The following is a 22124-nucleotide window of genomic DNA, read 5'->3' as shown; positions in this document are numbered from 1 at the left end:
GTGATCCCCATTTCACTCATTTTGTTTAATTGACATTACTTTGCTGAAATATGTTTTTACTTTGACATTGACGAGAGTTTTTGTTTTTTCCTTTGTCAGAAAACCATATTATATTTACCATGATCAATTGATAAAATCAATAAAAGTGAGTACTTTTTATAGGCACTGTAGTTCAGCATTTGCATTTCTCTTCCTGATTTTTGCTGGTGTATGTTTAAGTGTGTTATATGAACTTTTTAGCCATCAAACTGTTAGTCTTTATCTCTTTATTCTCTCTGTGGATATATTGTAGGTACGTCCAGGTCTGGAGGGGAAAGAAGGGGAGCTCCACGTTCGGGGTCTGTCCGTCTTTAAGGAGTACTGGAACAAACCTGAAGCCACCAGAGAGTCTTTTACTGAGGACGGCTGGTTCCAAACAGGTTTTGAACCCCCTTTCACCCTTTACTCCTCCCTTTTCTCTTAACTCACACCCCATCACTGTACATGCACCCACTCATTCACACGCAGACCCCTGGGGGGAGAAAATTCTGCCACTAATTGCATCTACATGAGTCGAGCTGTCAGAAGGATTCACAGGAGCAGGAAACTTGTCAAAAGACTTTTTCGTCTCTGCTGCAAACTGCACTTTTAGGGCTGGATTTTAAACACTTAAAAACAGGAGTCCAGTATGCACACACATACACACACACAAGTAGAGTTGGTGTGTATGGAGGGTGTGTGCGCACATTTTAGGGCACTATGAGGGAGTGATAAATGGACTATGTGTGTTTTTGGTGCTGCAGGGCATTTTTCCTCCTAAGTGGTTGTGACTGCTCTGGGTCTTGAGAAACCAAGTATTACTCCCTCGCTCATCTTCCTCTCCTCCTCCTTCTTTAGTGTGTGTGGAGGTATGTGTGTGGGTGTGTGTGTGTGTGTGTGTGTGTGTGGCAGCACACAGGGAAGCTGTCATCAGACGCTCTCACTCCCTGCAGCCCAGCACTTCTCTTTCTGCCCCCTTCCCAAAGGAGCTCTGCTTTACTGCAGTGCCACAGGGAGACAGGTTGACTTGGGGGGGAGTGAGGGGAAGGCAGAGGCAATTGGAGCTTTTAATTGTCATGTAGACAACAGGAGATAAGAGCCAGAAGCAAAAAAAGTGAGCTTGGAAACGTGGTGTTTGAGGGGTTATTAGAGTCAGAGGGAATGCAAGGACCCTAAGAGAGAGAGCAGGGACAGACAAGGTGGAGATGAAGAGGTGGTGATGGTGGTTGAGAAGAGGGGTAAAAAAGAAGCAAGAAGGGAGAGTGATGGAGAGCATGGCAGGGTGAGGCAGTGGGAGAGCAGGGCAGAGTGTGTTTAATTGGCTTTGCAGGCTGGAAGGACAGAGATCCAGAGCACAGCACGCTGCTGTCACACTCCATTACAGCCACCGGCCACATAATGAGAGCCCGTGCAATCAGCTCCCCACAGACCGCTCCCTCCAGCCACACACACATGCATACACACACACACCCAGTGGACTACTCTATAGGAAGCTTTTACCACTTTCCCTGCTCGTCCACCTGCCTGTGTTCCTAATGCCAACTTAAACACACATTTATATATAGATTTTATACATATTGATCTGTTAAGGTGAAGAGGTATTTTCAGAATCTCTGGTTCCAGAAATAAAAATGTCTCTCTAATTTTTGCTCTCTCAATATAAGGTAATAATTAATGTCCAATTCTGAAGAAGGAGTTGAGTTTAAGTTTTGGTTTAGATTACGCCTTAGCAATACAGGGTATCTCGATAAGCTCTAAATAGTCTTAAATTGGATTATTGAAATTTAAGGCGATAAAAAGTCTTAAATTTTATAAAGCATATTGCCTGATACATGTCTTTATCCAGTCTTGTTTACTAGCCTAATTTGCTTAATGTCTTCGACCACACAGACAAGACTTGATGTTTGACTTAATGTGAGGTAAGCTTTGCATAGTATTTATTTTTTAGATGCTCAGGCAGCAAACAGACTTCTCTAATGTGTTGTGTGTTTTATATTAAACTACCTATTTCAAAAAGATCATGTGAGAAACATCATATTCAAGCTCACTAGAAAGTGGGATTTATAAAGAAAATCCTAATCTTCTATAATCAATGCAAATTTATAAAAAATACAAAACCTGAAATATCACATTTACATAGGAAAACACTTGGAATTTAGCTTAGGTTGGTCCCATTTTTCACAGTCTTTCTGAGATGTTTCTACACCTTGACCTTAGTCCACCTGTGCTAAATTAAATTGATTGGACATGATTTGGAATGGCACACACCTCTATATAAGGCCTCACAATTGACAATGCATATCAGAGCAAAAACCATGCCATGTGATGAAAGGCACTGCCTGCAGAGCTCAGAGCCAGGATTGTTTCAAGGCACAGATCTGGGGAAGGCTACAAAAAATCCTGTTACACTGGTCTCTATAATTATCAATGGGAGAAGTTTGGTGCAACCAGGACTCTTCCAAGAGCAGTTCATCCAGCCAAACTGAGTTATTGGGGGAGAAGGCCTGAGTAAGAGAAGAGACCAAGAACCTGATGGTCAGTCTGAGTGAGCTCCGGAACTCCTGTGTGGAGATGGGACAAAGTTCCAGAAGAACAACCATCACTGCCACTCAACCTTTTTTCTCTCCACCTTTCCTCTTCCTCCCTGTGTGTCATGGCCACTGTCAGAGGGCTGGACCCAGTGTGTGATGAAAATAAGAGAAGGTTTAGATTAGAAATATAGTAATGACTTGAAGACCCAAACATGAAACAATGTAATTGATTGAAAATATAATGAATGCGCCTAAAAATTGATTTATCAGGCATAGTTTCCAGTTTTGATTAAAATATGCAATATATATCACAGAGAAATAAGCATTGCAGTGCCATTTTCCAATATCATTCAGCCCTGGAACAAATGATAAGAAACTTACTTAGAAAATACCTGATTCTTTAACTGAAAACTTTACAGCACATAAAAGAACTCTACTTATTTTGTATAATACATTTGTAGGTTTCGCTAGCACTACCACATACTTTAACAAAGACATACAGTGCTTAAATTTATTAGACCACCTGTCATATTTGTCTCAAAGACCATCCATTATCATGAAGTGCTTTAATGCGGACTTTCATTTTCAGTGAGCTCTCCACGTTTTACCATTTTGAACGGGGAATGAGGAATTTCAAACTGAATTCACCCAAATTTGAGCTGGCTCACTGGGCTTCTCTGAGAAGTCAGAAATCAATCAAGCATAACATTCAAACACTAAAACTCATTTTTCTGTTCAGGAATGCAAGTAAATAACTATAATTTGACATATTTATCAAGAAATATTAATGTGCTTTACTATTTTTTCAGTGTTTTGTTAATCAGTAAATTTTAAAATTCATGGATAACAATAATAATCATGTTTTAGCAATAAAAATATCATTTTGGTTAAAAAGCTTCTACATATTGGTGTATTAACCATTGTAAAAAACATAAAAAAATTATTTTGGTAATTACCAATGCTGTCAATTTAGGGCAGCTGTGGCATAAACCTTACTTTGGTTAGGGTTAGGGTGGTCTAATAAATTTGTTTAGCTCTGTATATGTAAGTTTTATTTGAAAAAGATCAGCAAGAAATCTGAAGTGCCTGAGGCAATATTTAAGACTGTATGTTTGACAGAAACTCACAAAACATCTCCACCCTTCCTCTCATCTGCACTCAAGGCTAGACTAGACACTATGAAAAACAGCTCTCAGAATGAACTGTTAGCAGTAATAAAGGCAAAGTTTGTTGAAAGGACAGAAAAACAATTTCTCTCGCTCTACTGATCATCTTTTTAGTCCCTGTTCATTCAGGGGTACACAGCTAAATAAGTCTAATACAAGTCTAAGAGATTATCAAGTTTGGACACGCTAAATCAGTCCCCTTAAACTTTTTTATAAAGAAAAAAATGGGGGGGGGGGGGGGTCTTACCATTACAGTGAAGCAATCATGAATTTTTCTGAGGTTACAGTTTGTAACAGTGTCCATAACTCTCAAAATAAATTAAAAAAAAAAATCCTAAATTCAGTAGCACAATGGGACACATACAGCCGTCATGAAAAAGTAGAGTATATACTCCTGTGTACAGTGAACTCCCACACAAATAACTGTTGTCTCCATGCAAACTCCTGCTGTGTCCACACACTCTCTAAGTGTGTGTATCTGGAGGGGTCGAAGTGTTAGAAAGGGACTTCTTGCACTTAACCCACTCTTAGCTTCCTACCCCCTTTCTCACACAGTTACCCTTTTAACTCTCACACCTGCTGCCTGTTTCACACTCCACCTTACTCTCTGATGCTCTGTGTCACCCTCGCTCCATCTCTGACTTGCTAACTCTCGGCTGATCTCTCGTCACCTTCCTGCAGAGCTTTTTGTATCTCACCTTTCTCAAGCCTCCAGGATTTGGCCTTCAGGTCAGGAAGGAAAACAGAAATATGTTCAGCAGCAGACTGCTTTTCAAGGATCTGAGTGAGAAGTATTTCTTTTTTTTTTTTTTTTACTATTTCTGTCAAAACTGGCAACCTTATCTTTTAAGAAATATATCTTAATATGAACATAACCAATCTTTAGACAAAACCTGGCCTGATTGTTATATTAAAGTGACTGACTTTTTCTGTCTTGCTTCCATGCATTTGTCATATAGGTTATACATTTGGTTTACTGGTTTAGTTTCATTTTTACACATTATTTAATTTGCAGTTATTACTGTGAGTCACAGGCTCCCCTACACTGCCTGCAACAGATAAAAACAAAAGGTGTGGCTTTTATTGGTTTGTCAGTCTCACAATCTAGACCAGTGACATCCCCCAACAAACTGTATTTTTGTAAATATGTGCAAATCCAATTTTGACAGCCTCAGAGAAGACAAAGCCTTAACTGCTGTAATCATAATTTTATTATCAGTGAAATTCCAATACATTTCCGTTGCTCCTTAAATGGTAAATTGGGGTTAACAGTGAGGGCCAGATTCACTAAGAATGAATTAGTCCATGCAGTCTGCCCTTTTTTGCATGCTAACAGGCCCACAAAGTTTGACCGCAACTAGCCATGTAGGAAGTCAGAGTTTTGTTTTGTTTTTTTTTTCAAGATCACAGTAGATAATAGCGACAGGGTCAGATATAAAAACCCCCGTAATTTAAATACCAGGAATGTGAAATCTACGTTGGACTGAACCCAGGAGCGACACAGGTAACCAGGCAGAAATTTTGTTTATTAATTACACCAAAAGGAGGCTGTTGTTTTGAAGTGAAAAACGGAGGCTGTGGAAGTGGAAGGGGCACCTGGAGACTGGATGGAGGCACTGGAGAAAAGAAGAACAAAGGTGATTAGTATCTTTAAAGAAAACTTCATAAAAATCTTCAAAGATGAATCTAGAGCAGGGGTGTCAAACTCAAGGCCTGGGGGCCAATTCCGTCCCGTGGTACAGTTAAACCCGGTCTCCATGATCATATCTTGTTTTTATTATAACTGGCCCATCGGTATGAGGTCTGTAAATTCCCTCCACAAAAGAAGTGTAAATTTAACCCCAATTATTTAAAATATCCTTGTTTAGTCATAAAAAAATTGAAAAAGTAAAGAGTAAAAATTATCAGATAAAAAGTTAAGAATGTGGGAAAAAAATTAATCTTGTTTCCATTTCATATTTTCAGTTCTGCATCTCAGAATTACAACTTAAACCTATGATGTTGACTTTTTATTTCATATCTTAACCTTTTCAAATCATAATTTTGACTTTATTACATATTTCAAACTTTTTGGATTCTAAATGTTAAATTTTAGATCATATTTTGACCTTTTTAACTAAATATTTCAAATTTCATCTCATGTTTTGCATTCCAACTCCTAACTTGACTTTTAATCTTATATTTTTTTTGCCCTTTAGACTCAAAATGTATAATCGGTACTGATATTTTGACATTTTAAACTTTCTATCTCATATATTTGCTTTTTAAAAACATTTTTTTGACTTTTAATAATGTATTTTGACCTTTTGATCACATACATATTTTTTTAATCTCAGAGTTTGAGCTTATCATTTTGACCTTTTTAATCTCAAAAGGTTTTTTTTCCCTATAATTCATCACTGGTGATGATGAGGTTGACAGTTTATGGTTGAATGTTGACCCTGTTAGGCCCTCAGGTTAGACCTAAATTCAGAATCCGGCCCCTGCTGTGATTAAGTTTGACACCCCTGATCTAGAGCTTGAGCTCTATACCACATGGAGTGTTGGCATACTCTGGCATCTTCTGAGCTTCAACCAGGTGCATGTAAGCAGGTGCTGGTTGCTTCCAGAGCCACAGTGCCTCCAAGCCACTCCCACCAGCCTCCAACAAAGGGAGCGGAAGAAAACACAAATTACATACAACCTCCCAAACTACAAGAAAACAAAAAGCAAAACAAAAGCCAGAACGATGACTTAAAGAAGACAATTGCAAAATAAACACAGAAGTTCAACCATGACAAGGAAGTCAGAGGCCTTAGTAACAAAGTGCATGGACATGCATCCAAACTACAGTAAAGAAATGTCATTCCAACAGGAAGGCACCATATGTGGTAACATACATAGGCATCGATTAAAAATGAAGCAGATGGGTGCTCAAAACCTAACGTGACTTTTTTTGATTTGTTAAAGCAGTAGTGTGTACTTTTGACACCTTTGATAATTATAAAGCAAAAACTGTCATAAATGCACACAAACAAACCCACAGCCACACACTCATGGAAAGTAACAATCCACCACCTAATTAGAGACTGATTACATTTTAAACATGAGAATAAACTGTGGGGCCTAACTGCACTCCTGAGCGTGGAGCTGTCCATGGTCCTGAAAGTCAATGAACCATGACATCCTGTACTTATCAGTACCTGCATTACTCAATTAATAATGATAAATTATAATTAATAATTAATAGCTAATCACAACCTGATAATAATTTTAGTCTCATTAATCACTAAACCCTTCCAATGGGAGAAATAGGGTAATAAATAAAACGGTTTATCTAATGACACTCACCTGCAAAGTAAAGGCCTCATCATAGCCACCAAGATGAAAGTAGAAAGGCTCGCATGAGCATTAATCATAGACCAGGGGTCATCAAGTAAATTTTCACAAGGGCCAAATTTAGTTTTGACAGATACTCTGGGGGTCTGACTTTCAAACAAGCAAATATTAAATAAATATTGAACAGAGATCCCCGTGCACAGTCCAGGTAATCAGGTGCCGGTCGGTAGCAGGTCCAAAGTAAACAAAAAGAAATAATCTGCCGCACACTGAGATAGACTTTACTTTTTATTGAGAGCGAACTATTTAAATATAAATATTTTGGGCTAATTAACATATTACTGTAAAAGTATTAGTATTTGTATTTTCTTTCAAATCCTGGGGAATGTTCCCTGCCCAATTGTGATTAAGCGTGAATATTAACCCATTTTTGACACGTTATAATCCATTTTCACTACATCATTTGACCATTTCTGCAACATTCTTTGCCACTTTTAACCCGTTTTTGATCATTTTTGCTGCTTTTAAACTAAGTTTTGCTACTTTTTGCCCATTTTTTCACTCTTTAACCCTTTTTAGCCACTTGCCTGCTAATTATTGCCCCTGTGTGCCACTTTTTAACCTCTTTTCACTACTTTGCCAGGCTATTCTTGCTATATTTTAGTTAATTTTGATACTTTTTTCCCCTTTGTGCCACTTTTTTATCCAGTTTTGCCCCTTTTCAATTATTTTGTCACTTTTTTAACCCATTTTCATTATTGTGTTTGCATTATTGCCACTTTTAACCTGTTTTTGATACTGTTTGCCCCTTTTTAACTTCTTTTCTCCACTTCTCCAGCCAGTTTTTGTTCCTTTTGCCATCACAACCCATTTTGGTGCTGTCTAGCCCCTTCTCACCTCTATTTCTGGCCATTTTTGCAACATTTCCACCAGTCCAAACCTATTTTTTAAATACATTTAAATACACCCTGGAAAACAACAGTCTAAGAGTAGAGGTTAGGAGAAGTATTTATTAACAAGTCAACAAGTTGATACAGAATATTTAATGACACTGAAAAAGATCAAAGCACCTGCAGTCAAATTAAGCCAATTAACTATTAAGAAGTCAGCCCACATGGCCACTACACAGTGGAAAAAAAAATTGATTTCTTTCACTCACCATCACTGTTAAATATTAATGAGGAGTGTTGCCCCTTGGAACTATGCGTTTTATAACTGAATTACAGACATTTCAGTAAAGAAACATGGTTTAATCATGCTACCTACATTGTTGACAGGTAGTAAGTTTTCACATGCGCTTTGTGCTTTGCATGCTATCTTTTTCTGTCATTTGCAGAGATTTAGCAACTGTAAAATCAGCACAATCTTTTTGTGAAGCAGGTGCTTTGTGTTGCAGATTTTCCAACTGGGTGCCATTTAACAAATGCATTAAGGAGGGATGATGTAATGAGACATTGTATACAGACGTAAATGAGTGCCAACCATGAACCCACAGTCCATATGTATGTCTTATGTATAAAATACTGATTAGTCAACCATTTTTCTGTTATTTTTACTACAAATGAATGCATCAACCCTCATTTCAAACTGATAGAAAATTGTTTTTGCTGTATTTCCCGTCTCAAGTTTCTTAGTTAGTTACAAAAATACATCACAACAGATGGATTTAACTTTTCTTAGTATTTGAGACACACGCATCCCTGTCCTGTTATCCAGGTTAAGATTAAATCAAGTGAGACAGGTAACTACATTGATGCCTTATAACTGATATTGTTTGGTCAGCCAGGGGGCTTTCAGTGAAGTGAAACAAAGAAAAAATGGTTGTTGAGAATGTCTTCAAAACCTTTCAGTTTGCTCTTTGCCGAAAGATGAAGCTGGAGAATAAAATAAAGCAGATATTGGAGCCTGACAGGTTTATAGGAAGGGAAGGCCAAAGAAAAGTGGAGTGTAAGAAGTGAAGAGGAAGTGTGAGACTTTGGATCAATAGGTTGAGGTGTCTTCTCTTGTGCGAGCGGGTGCTGTGTAGCATGACTGGCAGCTCTACAGGGAAGCTGTCACCTTCTCCTGAGTGCTCTCTCTCTCTCTCTCTCTCTCTCTCTCTCTCTCTCTCTCTCTCTCTCTCTCTCTCTCTCTCTCTTTCTTTCCTCTCATCTTCACAAACATCTCTGAGCACATTGATCCTCTCTCGCCTTTCTTAACCTTGTCTTTTGTGCTCGTTTTCCGTACAGTCTGTCTGCTGTCCACAGCTGCGGTTTAAACACAGCTCAGGTTGACAAGAGCGGGAGGGCTTTTGTTGTTGGATTCGATGTACACATGTAAAAACAAACAATCAGATATGACAGAAACAAAGGCAACAAACTTAAAATGGTGCATTAGATTTGGGTTTAGAGTCTGTGTCAACAAAGAGAGCCCTGCACTCCTCCCAGAATGGATAAAGATGTTCTGAAATAAATCATAAATAAATGTATGAACACATAAATTAATAAGGACTTGTGGGACAAGAGGGAAGCTCAGGCATTAGCCATTTCTCAAATTTTGCATTTGAGTGATAAATAATGAAGGCTTGGTTTTTAGCAGGCAGTGTAGAGGAAATTGTGTTTGGGGTCTGACTATTAACCCTGTCTTATCTGAAGTTAAATAATTTATTTACTGAACTTCAAGAGACTCGACTCAGTGGCAGAAAAGTTAACAAAGGGGGTTTAATTCTTGGGTTTTTAAAAAACTGTGTTTTACACTTTATAAGGGATTATTCCAACAAAAAAATACCTACATGTTATTGCCCCTGAAGATACAATACAAAAACTCAAATCTTAGCAGCATACCTGTCTAAAATCTTATAAATAAAGTTTCTTTTAAGCCCCAGTCACCTAAAAAGTCCAGATTAACATCTTGTTTAAAGATATAAAAAGCAAAAAAAAAAGATTTCAATTACTGATAAGTATCTGCTAGTGCTAATGGGATATGAACATGTAACTAATATAGACTGTCACACTTCAAAATAAAGCACTTACCCATCAACTAAAATGATAACTTTATTAGTTTATCACTTGAATCTTGTAAATCTTGTAAATTTATAACCTAAATATCAGACTTTATTGTCATGAATTGATGACATAAATCTTTTACTCTTTTAACATTTTATCTCAAAATCTTGCATTATTCATTTGTGGCCCTAATAGACTATACGTTGCAGCCTTTTTTCATTTCTGAAAAACAGATTAATATTCACAGAGACTTTCTAGTTTGGAAGGATAAAGTACATGGACCTTTTGTTGTTACCTGTTTCCATGGTGAATCATTGTATCGGAGCTCCATTGATGATGGCTTTTCCTTGGCCATGTTGCCCAAATTGAACTCTGAGTTGCTCGACTAAAAACTGATTTACCAAACTCAAATTTGCATTTCTGAATGTGACAGCTCAGTGTTTTTCATCAGAGGGTAGATCAACTCAGGGCTCAGGGTAAGACTCTGAGTTTGTTAAAACTCCTTCTTGAAATGGACCCCCAGTTAGTGTTAAAACTGGGAAGTGAAAAATACATTTAAGCACAAGATTCATGTGTAAATATGGGCATGTGTTTTTTTGTTTTGTTTTGTTTTGTTTTGTTTTTTGATTTACTGTGGACTTTAAAAAAAGGGCCATGGGCTGCAGTTTGGACACCCCTGGTCGTTGTTAACCACATTGTTGAGACCAACTAAGATTTGAAAGTCGTCTTGTGTAGCCAGCTCAACTTAATATAGGTAACTTATAGGTATTCAATAAAGACTTTACATAAACTAGCAGGAACATGCTTCCATATCATCTATTTTACTCGATATTCCTCTGCGAAGTTATTTTTGTCTGTTTTCTCAAGATCTCAGCATATTTTTCTCATTATCTCAGGATCCTAGTTTTCCTTTGATAACAAGTTCATTTCAGTGTTAGGACTCTTAAAAAAACTTCTTATCACAGAAATAAGAAATTTAAATTGAGATCTCAAGAAATAACTGGAAATACCCACTATCAAAGAAAACTGAGTGAAGTAACTCAGAGTCCTGTAACTTATGATCAAAATGCATATTGCAGGTTAAATTTTTAGGCATTTTAGTCTTGAACAGACATTTATCCTACAGAGTTATCCTACAGAGTTATATTTTTCCAATCATGAGTGTTAAACCACATTTAATGTGTGCAGCCTTTCATTAAAGCATGCGTGCTTCTCTGTGTGTCTGCATGTGCGCCTGTGAGAGGTGTAACCCCAGCTGTAAAGGTGAGTTTCAGGTCTGCAGGCTGCAGTGGGGCTCATATCCTGCAGAGCCATCACTCGTCATTTGAACATAGCGCTTTTAGCTCCCAGCTGTGCTCTCGTCTCTCCTGCCTCCATCCCTTCCCTTTCTGCATTCCCAATGACAGATTTCACCCCGAGTCACATTGTGTCCCCCTGACTCCAATGTCAGAGCTCCCTGTGGGAGCATCCTAACACACTGTAAGCACTGTGTTCAGACCAGATATCTCTGTAACATTTACATTTACATTTTACAAGATGTCAGCACACAGTAGTCCTGGTTTTATTAACACAGGTTGCAGGTAAACACTGTAACATGTGAGATACTAAACACCAGGACACTGTGGCAAACTGCAGAGGCCATTGTCTTTTGTCCTCTGTTGTTTTTCCTGTGAAAACAACAACAAAATTGCATTAGGAAAAATGCATTCACTCGGGAAATGATTACAAATTGATACAAGTTATGGACAATTTAAATTGATGGACACAAAGTATATTGCAATGCTCTTTTTAACCTGCAGAGGGTGCTATCTGCTTTTAGCCTCTTTTATTTGACATCTATATCTGAAGAAGAGAGCTGAAAAAGTGAATAAAAAATATATTTTGTACTTATAAATCCAGGGGATTTGAAAAAAAAAATCTAATAATTGACCCCAATCTTACTTATTTATAAAGATTAATAATCCTAGAAAACATAGAATCATATCTTTAACCAGTGTTAAGTGATATATTGTTGTGTATTTTTGCATTTTTAAGATTTTCTCCCTAATTATTCACCATTCCTAGTCAAAAGAAAAGTGTTACTGTGATTTTCAAAGTGCACAAATCAAAACTAATCTCTAATCAGAAATCTTCTTTGTTCTGTTTTCAGACTTTACAATCTCCCCGTTGTTTTTCCAGAATCACTGTGTCTATCAGACTATCAGATTTGTGTGATTCAGAGCAGAGAGGGAGCATGTAAACTGCAGTTAAGTAGCTCGCTTGATGAACATGGCAGATCTGAGACAGACATCAATCCTCAAGTTCAGCTTGTTATCTGCTGCTGGAGAGGCAACCCGGCAAGGAATATAATCAGTAACATTAACATAAAGCAATTCAAGCTCCTTTAATTGCATTATATTAAACAAATTAGATCAGTCATCCAAGTGCAAAGTGCTTTCTTGTACGATATTAATTGCTAAAAGAGAAGCTGTGACAAAAGTTAAGGATGATAAATAATGTCAGAGCTGAGATTTCACTGCTTGACTGTCTGTTATTTATCCTCATTAACTCTTCCATCTAGTCATCGGGGCTTTAATGTGGAGCATTAATATTCATATATGCTAAGTGTTTACAGTCACAGTGAGAGGAGGCATGACTCACATTTAGACCTCTCTCAGCCCAGTGCAGATAAGACTCTCCTCTCAACAGTGATGGAGGGCACTCAGCTTTAACCTGCTCTGTGAGGGTTTGGGTCGTGCTGAATATGCTGAAAGACCATGACTCCACTTGTGCATTCTCACAGAGGAGAAGCAGCTCCTCATCAGGTTTGATTGAAACTCTTCAGCGATAGTGCAGAGGCTTACAATCATAACATGACTGTCAAATACAGTCTCTAAATGTCAACTCTCCTAAAGCTAAAAGATGTAAAACTGTTTGTGAAACTATTGAAAAGTTTGCTTTGCCATTTAGCAGTCTGTGCAGCGATGGTTAACAGGGGATTACACTGTAGATTTGAGGCACTTTTCTCAAACTCATGAAAAAGTTTCTGCCTCAAAGTTTCAGAAGAAATTAAAGTGGTATTTTTGGAGAAACGTTTTTTTTTTTTTGCTTGTGAAAGCAGGTAAAAAAAAGATGCTAAATATTCTAAAATTCCATCTTTGCATTGTTTTGCTAGTAATACAAACAGGTGGCTCTTAAAGTTTCGGATTAAGTTCTTTTTTAAAATTCCCTTGAGTTTTTTTCTGATTATGAAACAGATTGAAATTAAAACCAATTCTAAAAATGTGACCATGGGCCTAAGGAGAGTTTAAAACAGTTTTTGTTATTATAATCTCTTAACGCAAACATTACATTATTCATCCAGACTACAAGACCACACACCTGTTGTTGGTAATGATGAACAATGAAACTATGAAGATAACAATGAAACAAATATGAAGGACAATTGGCATCCTCAGTTGGCTGTCCTGGCATGCAGTTTGTCAAAAAAGCAAAAACCAAGAGAAGAATAAGGGTAAATCCTGACTGATAAGATGGTATTGCTGTGTTCATGAGATTTAAAAGTACACAACATGTGGTTTGTGATGCTACCACTCATGTCCGCTCACACTCATTGGTTATTGTGGATTTTCCAGCGGAGGCAGCCTCATCTGGAATCATAAATATTAAACATGTTTTCTATTTATGACTCCAAATCAGGAGGCTTTGACTTTATGAAAAGCAGTAGAATGATCATATTGACACCACACACAAGGATATCCATCCATTCATTATCTTTACCAGTTATCCCATTTTGGGTCTCAGGGTGCTGGAGCTAGTCCTTGATTTGGATTTATAAATGGCCTCAACAAGTTTCAAATCAGATCATGCCCCTGATCATTTTATTACCAGCAATCTAGTGTGTCCACATGATTATAATTATAAACTTTATATATATATATATATATATATATATAGCACTTTTTAAAACACACAGTTACAACATGCTTCCCAAGAAGGGACAGACAAACAAGCTAACAAACATAACAAATACGCCCACAATAAATAACAACAATCAGTGGTTTAACCAAAGGTAGGAAACTGCCTGGGGCCTTGTGTTCCAAGGGGCCTCAAGATATGGCCATTTAAGATAGGGCTGGTCAATACAGTAAGTTTTTAGGATGCATCAAGACAAGATATTATGTCATTTTTTTAATCAAAAATTGCAGGCAAACTCCTTCACTCACTCGAAATCGCACAGATATGCTGGCAACATTCAGGAAAGTGGGTGAAACTTGCAATGTGGAAGGGTTTCCCTAATTCTTCACCAGTTACAGCCACTTTTCCAAATGTTGCCAACCTATTTACTTTTTTATGCCACTGACTGTTAAAACGATGGAGATATGATCTTTTTGAAACAAGTGATTCAAAGTATGGAAACCTCAATAGAAGAAAATGTTACTAATGTTTATTTATACAACTTAGACTATATTTTTGTAGGAGTTTATAGGTATCCAATTTGTATCCAATTTTTGATTAGTAAAACTGAAAAAAATTGCCAGTATTGGGTGTCCAGGAGTTTTCTATTTGTTTCCATGTTATCAAACAGGTTTTGATATTGTTTAATTTTTGTACAAACATAAAGTATGTAATTCTGGTATTGTGACAACAGTTTATTTCTATTTATCCTGTGTTGCCATTCAGTTAAAAAAATACAATGATGCAAGTTTTGGTCAATGTCGACCGGCCCTAGATTTTTGATGTATTTCTCTGGTTTTGTTGCCTGAAAAGAGGTGATTCCAAATATTTCGTTCATTCACTTTGATTGCTTTTGGCTAAAGGGGAAGGGCCTCATACTGGTGACAGTGTGCGTTTGTGTAGTCTATGATGGTTGTGGTCAAAATCAACTTAAACCAAAAGTTCCTCACAGGAGATTAAAGGTGATTCTTCTGTTTTATGAAGTGCTGGTCTCATCAGTCATGCTGATCTTGAGTTACTTTAGAATTGATCTGTTCAATATTTGTGCTTTTATTTTCATCAGCTGTGTTATTTATCTTCTACAGAGCAATGCAGCATGGCATTACAAACTGATACTCAAAATAATCCTTCAATCTACTTTGTTTAGAGGCACTGACCTGTTCTTAGAGGTCTAATCGTCACCCACACAAAAGCACCCCTGGACTTACACTGGTAAAAACACTGAATAAAACCGCTTTGTGTTAAAATCAATGTTCGTCTGAAGCTCTTCAGCAGGACTGTGAGCTAAGCTGTCTCTAACTTAAGCTCACCAAGGCTGACCAAAGTCCTTCACCCAGTAAATAATGAATATTTAAATGAATATAATAACTTTCTGGCTTTAACAACACTAAGAAAGTAGTGGGGCTGCAGATGTTGACAGCTGGCAGTCATGAAAAACCCTGGCAAATTTGTGTTTCAGGGTTTTTTGGGAGTTTGCTATGATGCTTTACTGAATAAAAGAAACAATGATGGAAGCTTTGTATTACGCAGCCAACTCTAATTAAGAAGTTGAGTCTTCCTAACACAAACAGAAATGCACAAAAATGCTTTGGAGTCAAAGAGATGCACCATTATTTTGTTATAAAGGGGTTTAAAATCCTTAATAGATTGCTCTCCCACATAATCATGATGAAAGCATAGATGTAGGAGTTAAATTAAAATTGTATATAATTTAGAAGTACACACACATATACAGAGACTTCTGATCACCATCTTGAGTGCATGAAATAGTCTGCTGCTCTCTGTCATAGATAAAAATATGTTCTTTCTTTTTGATACTGTTATTCTGTTATTCTGTGAGTTTTAGGGGACTGAAGTCAGAAACAGGATGAGAAAATAATGTGAATGTGGACATGTCTTCATTTTATCTCTCAAAGTGCACTTTATAGGAGAATACATACAGACTACATCTCCAGGGTTGAGTGGGTTGTTCACACAAGAAAAAAAAACAAGTACATGGTACTTAGATCAAGGTCACTCTCAGATCCCATTCAATTCCAGACACTCATATAAAAGGTATTTCTGTCTATTTCGGCAGCCGCACAAATCTGTTATATAGCTGGAATGTCCTGACAAGCTAATAGATGTCTTCTGTCACCTCCACAAAAACTGTTTTTGTGCATTTTTTGTTCCCTCTCTTCTTAGCGACGTCTCGAGCAACTGTGCCGATGGCAGACAGGCAGAGGTGTTTGCGTGATGTTGGCCTTTGTCATATGTCACTCTCTGACCTTTTCTTTTGCTCTTTGTCCAAACAAAGGAACATGTCTAGACTATGTATTTGTGTGTCCTTCTCATTTCTGAATAAAACATTTCCATGTTTATGTCAAGGTGCTGACAATAAACTGATCCAGGAACAAAGGACGTGGTGATAGAAATGTATGATCTGAAAACATCCCATACCTATTTTTTAATCTTGCATATTCCTTGATTTTCATGGTAGGTGGCTGTGAAGCTCCCATGATTGCTCCCCTGTCAGCTTTGAGAGTTTGTTGAGTGGATACTCAGGGAGAAGCAAGCAGTTTATGTGATGGAAAAAAGCACCAGTCTGGTGCAGACAGGAGGATTTTACCTGCTAGATCTGAAATCTAAATCTGTCATTTTATTTTAACCTTGGCATATAAATCACATGAAAAATAATAGTACAAACCCTCAAATAGTTTTTCATTTTGGCTGCTATAAAGGGTTCAATACAAGCTAACTTTGATGTTGCATGGCCTTTACATACTCTGTAGAGGGAAGACCAGTACATTTCATTATGTATTTTTTTAGATTATAGATTTTGATGATAGATTATAGCCATAGAAATCATCTTGATTTCAAAGCTGTCAAAATTATTTGTTGTAAATCTGGCCCTTCTATTGATGTTTGTTTATTATGCTATAGCCTAGAACATAGGTTACCAACCTGGTGACCCAGCCCATCTGGGGGGGTCAGGGCTTTGTGTACTCTGAGGCAGTTTAACACAGTTTTGCATTATAACACATTTGCTGGATACTTTTGATAAAATATATTTTGAAGACAAAAAGTGGATTATGGCAAGCACAATATGGCTGAATAATTCTGCAAAGAAGAGTGGGTCAAAATTCCTCCACAGCGATGTGAAAGACCCATCACCAGTTATCACAAATACTTGATTTCAGTTATTGCTGCCAAGGGTGGCACAACCAGTTATTAGGTTCAGGCGGCAATTACTTTTTCACACAGGGCCAGATAGGTTCAGATTTTTTTCCCCTTAATAAATAAAATCATCATTTAAGAACTTCATTTTCTGTTCATTTGGGTTGTCTTTGTGAGATATAAAGATTGGTTTGATGATCCGAAACATTTAAGTGTGATAAAAATGCAAAAAACAAAGGAATCAGAAAGGGGGCAAATACTTTCTCACGGCACTATAGCCGTCAGTAATGGCTCTAGTGTAGAGCCGTCTGAAAATGACAGAAATGACAGCAGTAGTAAATGCCAAAAAGTGGAGTTCTGTTTAACGTCACACTCCAGCAGGAATTAGTCTAAAGGTAATTTCTATTTCTGCCCTGATAAAAACTGCTGTAGCTGGAATTTAAAAAAACTTCTGATAACACACTCCCTTGCACAGCACTGTGTTTTCGTGGTCAGAATTTGATAATTAACAGCTTAAAATTATTCACTGTTAATTTTCAGGGAATTTCAATTACACTGCAGCATAATGAACTTTGCTGCAGAGCCAGCTAATGTGGGTTTCTTGTTTTCTGAAAGACATTATGGAAGTTTCCTCTGCCCTCCATCCTCCAGTTGAAGTCTTGATCTGTTTTTATTTCTTTATTTTTTCCACACTGTGTGCCTTCACTTTCTTTAATGCCTCTGAATGAGATGAAAGCCCAGTGCAATTAGGCTTCTTATCGTTTTAATTAAGAAAGCCATTCGGCCATATCTGCCTCCGACGCCATAACACATAATGGCAGAGTCTCTGATGCCTGAAGTGGTGTTTGTGTGTGAGTGTGTGTATGCATGTGCTGTGTGTGCACATACAGTATGTATTTCTATGTGTACAAGCTTGTGAATGTGTGTCCCAGTAACACAGTTTGCAACAATCTCTCTCCTGCCCTTCTTTCCTCTTTTATCAGTCTGTGTTCTCCAATCGCTATTCCCTCTTGTGCCTCTCTCCAAACATGCTGTTCTCTCCCTTGTTATTTCCTTCTCCTCAAAGAGACAAGGTCAAAGAGTCGCCTACAACTACTTCAAACTCTCCTCAAGTATGCTGTCTGCATTTCTTTTCAACCCCTCTATCACATGTTGCTTCATTCATGCCTTGTCCTCTCTTTGTACTTAAACATCCAAGGCTAGATGATTGGTTTTTATTAGATTTGGGCTGGATAATAATACTTTTTCCTCACCCTCTGTGGTTAGCACAAGAGTAACTAGTTTGTTAAACTATTTTTATTAATTTAAAACTTGTGTCAAAGCTATAACACAGCCACCAGTAGGTCCTATTAACAGGCCAGCTGCTGCCCAGATGTGAACCAGGAGAGTGGACAGCTGGCATCTCCCACGCAACAAATTTCACTGTAGATGAAACTCAAATTCAGTTAAGCTAGTCAACTCATCAAAAGTTAACAAACAAATTCTCAAATTGAGCCCAACTTATTGAACACATCTCAAGGTGCAATGTTGCTGAGTACTATAAGGTGACATTTGTCCACTGTGTTGGTTTACCTCCAGTAAGGAGAGCATTATTGCACTAGAGTTACTGCCCCAGCTGGCTCGAATTTGGTTGCTCTGGTCTGAATAATGAACAAATTTTTTATATAGTCTTATAATTACATCTGTGTTCACATGGGGGCATTTACAAGCAGATTTGCCAGGAAAGGTTTCTCTAATTGGTCATATATAAACCTAAGTTAGTATGCAGCTTTGATATTTCAACCTGAAATAAATATGTAATTTATAATTCTGGGTCTAACAGTGAGGGACACAGTGAGCAGAATGTGGGTTTATTAATCAATCTCTAATTGCATTATGTCTCCTAATGTAAATCAATAAATTGACTGTTCATTGCCTGCCCAGGTAAAGTCTTCATGGATTGTTGGATGTTCATTAACTTTGTAATATTTCACACACAGACAGCAGTCTGATTAGAAGAAAAAGAAACTTGTGTGATTGTCTCTGGAGCTCCTCCAGGTTTGCCTGTTATTTGCAACATTTATTCCTCTGGCTATGGTAGCTGGTTTTTATCAGAAAAGTACAGTGCTAACCCTGAGTGAAGATGGCTTGGGATCAGTTTGTGTTTCCGTACAGTTCTCTGGTCCACACAAGAGTTCACTGGGCAGCTTTCCCACCAGTGTAAATGAACAGAACCAACTTGGCAAACAAGCTTGGGTTTGAGCCCACTTGGACACAACATTTGACCAGTCATGCAGGTGAACATGCCTTGTTAGTTATTGAATTCAATTGTTTTAATCAGACCCGTTGCCACGGTTGTAAAAAATCAAGCACTTAGCCATGCAGTCTCCATTTGCAAACATTTGTGATACAAAATGGGTCGTTCTTCAGAGTTCAGTGATTTCTAGCGTGATACTGTGATAGGATATGACGGTTTGTGAAATTTCACATGGCTGTATATTCCACAGTCAAATGTAAGTGATGTCATTAGAAAGTGGAAGCGTTTAGGAACAACAGCAACTCAGCCACAAAGCAGAAGACCAGGTAAAATCACAGAGCGGTCAGTTGACTGCTATGGTGCATGAAAGTCACCAACACTGATGATTCCATAGCTGAAGAGCACTAGAATTGATGTAAGCACAAAAACTGTGTTTGGTGAGAGCTTCATGGAATGGGTTTCCATGGCCGAGCCGCTGCATGCAAGCCTCACATCACCAAGCCCAATGTCAAGCATAAGTCTGGGTTTGGCAGATGCCAGGAGCACGTTACCTGCCTGACTGCATTGTGCCAACTGTTAAGTTTGGTTGAGGAGGGATAGGGGCTGTTTCTCAGGGTTTTGGCTAGGCCCCTTATCTCCAGTGAGGGCCATTTTGAGCAATACTCTGCATCCAATTGTGTGGCAACAGTTTGGGGAAGGCCCTTTTCTATTCCAACATGACTGTGTCCCAGTGCATAAACCAAGGACTGCAAAGACATGGTTTGATGAGTTCATTGAAGACAAACTTGACTGGCTCATACAGAGCACTGATTTCAACCCCACTGAGCACCTTTGGGATGACATGTAACAGAGATGGCGAGCCAGGCCTTCTCGTTTCGCGTCAGTGACCTCATAAATGCTCTACAGAATGAATGGGCACAAATTCCCACAGAAACACTCAAAATCTTATGGAAAGCCTTCCAAGAGGAGTGAAGGCTGTTATAGCTGTCAAAGGGGAACCAGCTCCATATTAAAGTATTAATGTCATTACAGACCCTGCTGGTGTAATGGCCAGGTGTCTGAATACTTTTGTTCATATAGTGTATATGATTATTATCAATTAGTTTAACCCACTGCTATCCAGTGGGTGTTTCCTGGACAGTGTTTAGATAGTTGAAAGAATTTTTTCCATATTTGACTGTATTCTGGGTGTTGTCTTACTGTCAGCACAGCTGACAAGATGGGATTTGAATATCTGTTAAATAGTTAGGAAAAGAGACACTAGGAATACCCCTAAGTATTTTTATTCATTTGGCTCAAGCATACGTAGGCACACTCTCACCTTAACATGTAAACTACCCTTTTTATTTCAGCTAAACATATGCAGGCAACATGACTGTAACCAAGTGATTTGTCCTTTTTTTTCTTTTCCAGAAAGGAGGAGAATAGAGGACTCTGTAACTACCCTGTTAGTGGTGTTAACACCCATCCGTCTCCTTCTCCTCCCTCCTCCTCTCCCTCTATCCTCCCTCTCCCTCTCCCCTCTTACCCTGGCCTATCAGTGCAGAGCAGTGGTCTGTGAAGAAATTCCCAATATCTAAATTTACACACTGTATCAATCTTGTTTAATAGACTGGAAAGCTTATAGCCGCCGTGGCAAGCCGGCAGAGAGGGCAGCGGTGATAAATTGTCGGTGTGCAGGCGACAGCCGCCCGTGATGTATAATGAAATATTTATGATTTATCCCAGCTAATAAACTGAAATGAAGTGCGTGATGTATGGGAACAGATGGGCCCTCTATTGATGCTGAAGCGGAGAGGCAAGAGGGGGAAGAAGACGGGAAGATAGGTGGAGAGACAGAAGCAGGAGAAAACATACTGGTGTGTGTTTGGCTGACACTGGAGCTGGGGGAACTGAAAAAAGTGGGGACAAAATGTAAGATGGATAGAGGGATACAAGGTTAGTTTGGAGAACAAATGAGATTAAATGATGAAGTGGAGAACAGATGGAGGATGGCAGTGAAAACAGACCAACATCAAAATAAAATCCTTCCCCTCAGATGCTGCTTCATGTAGATACAGGGTAAGAAAAGGACACTTCTTTTCTGTTGCGGTTTCATATTTCATAACCCTTTCTTAGCAGGTTTCAGGCCAGGAGAAATCCTGTCTCGAAAGTTCCCAAGTTGGGTCTTAAAAACCTCAAAAGAAATTCTTCTTTAATACAAAAAAAATCAAATTGTGATTTTTAGGAGTTATCTTCTAGACATCATTCAAACAATCAAACTGTAGCTTCCATTCTTCTCCTCAATTTCGAGGCGTGAATTCTCTTGCAAAGTGACAAATCCCATTTCTTGACTGCCATTTTGTAGATATGCACTGATTGTGAAATTAGGGCTGAAACTGTTACTGATGTTTGAAATAACAAATTAGCCAGTACTGATTCCTATACCAAAGTTTTTTTTATACTTATTTTGCTGTAACACTCCAAGTATGCCAACATTTTCTCTCATGTTATTCCATTTACCCAACATGTCACTTTGGCTGCCCTGTAAAAAATCTCCTATTTGACTCAGCTGCTAGATATACAAGATACCAACATAGAATTGACTGGACACAACAGAAAGATGTTGATAACTGAGATCTGTTCATGCCATATATTTGGCTGATGGGCAGTTTTGTAAACAGGGCTGATATTGACCAATAAACTGATGCATCTGTGCATCCCTACTATTGTTTGCAATAATTTTATCTAAGGAAAGTCTATAACCGTAATTCAGTCAGGACCACTTTGTCAAAAGACA

At 38.1% G+C, this 22124-nt stretch overlaps 1 protein-coding gene across 1 annotated transcript in view; it reads left to right on the top strand.

Moving 5' to 3' along the window:
• acsf3 (acyl-CoA synthetase family member 3) overlaps positions 1 to 22124 on the top strand; it is a 48347-nt gene that overhangs the window by 19684 nt on the left and 6539 nt on the right. Inside the window, exon 7 of the mRNA XM_041789253.1 lies at positions 293 to 419. Coding sequence (XP_041645187.1) covers positions 293 to 419 — 127 coding nt within the window. The remainder of the gene's footprint in view (positions 1 to 292; positions 420 to 22124) is intronic.

Source organism: Cheilinus undulatus, linkage group 1, assembly GCF_018320785.1.
Source record: "Cheilinus undulatus linkage group 1, ASM1832078v1, whole genome shotgun sequence".
NCBI lineage: Eukaryota > Metazoa > Chordata > Actinopteri > Labriformes > Labridae > Cheilinus > Cheilinus undulatus.
The sequence above is the reverse complement of the archived record's forward strand: the minus strand, read 5'-3'. Positions and strand labels throughout refer to the sequence as shown.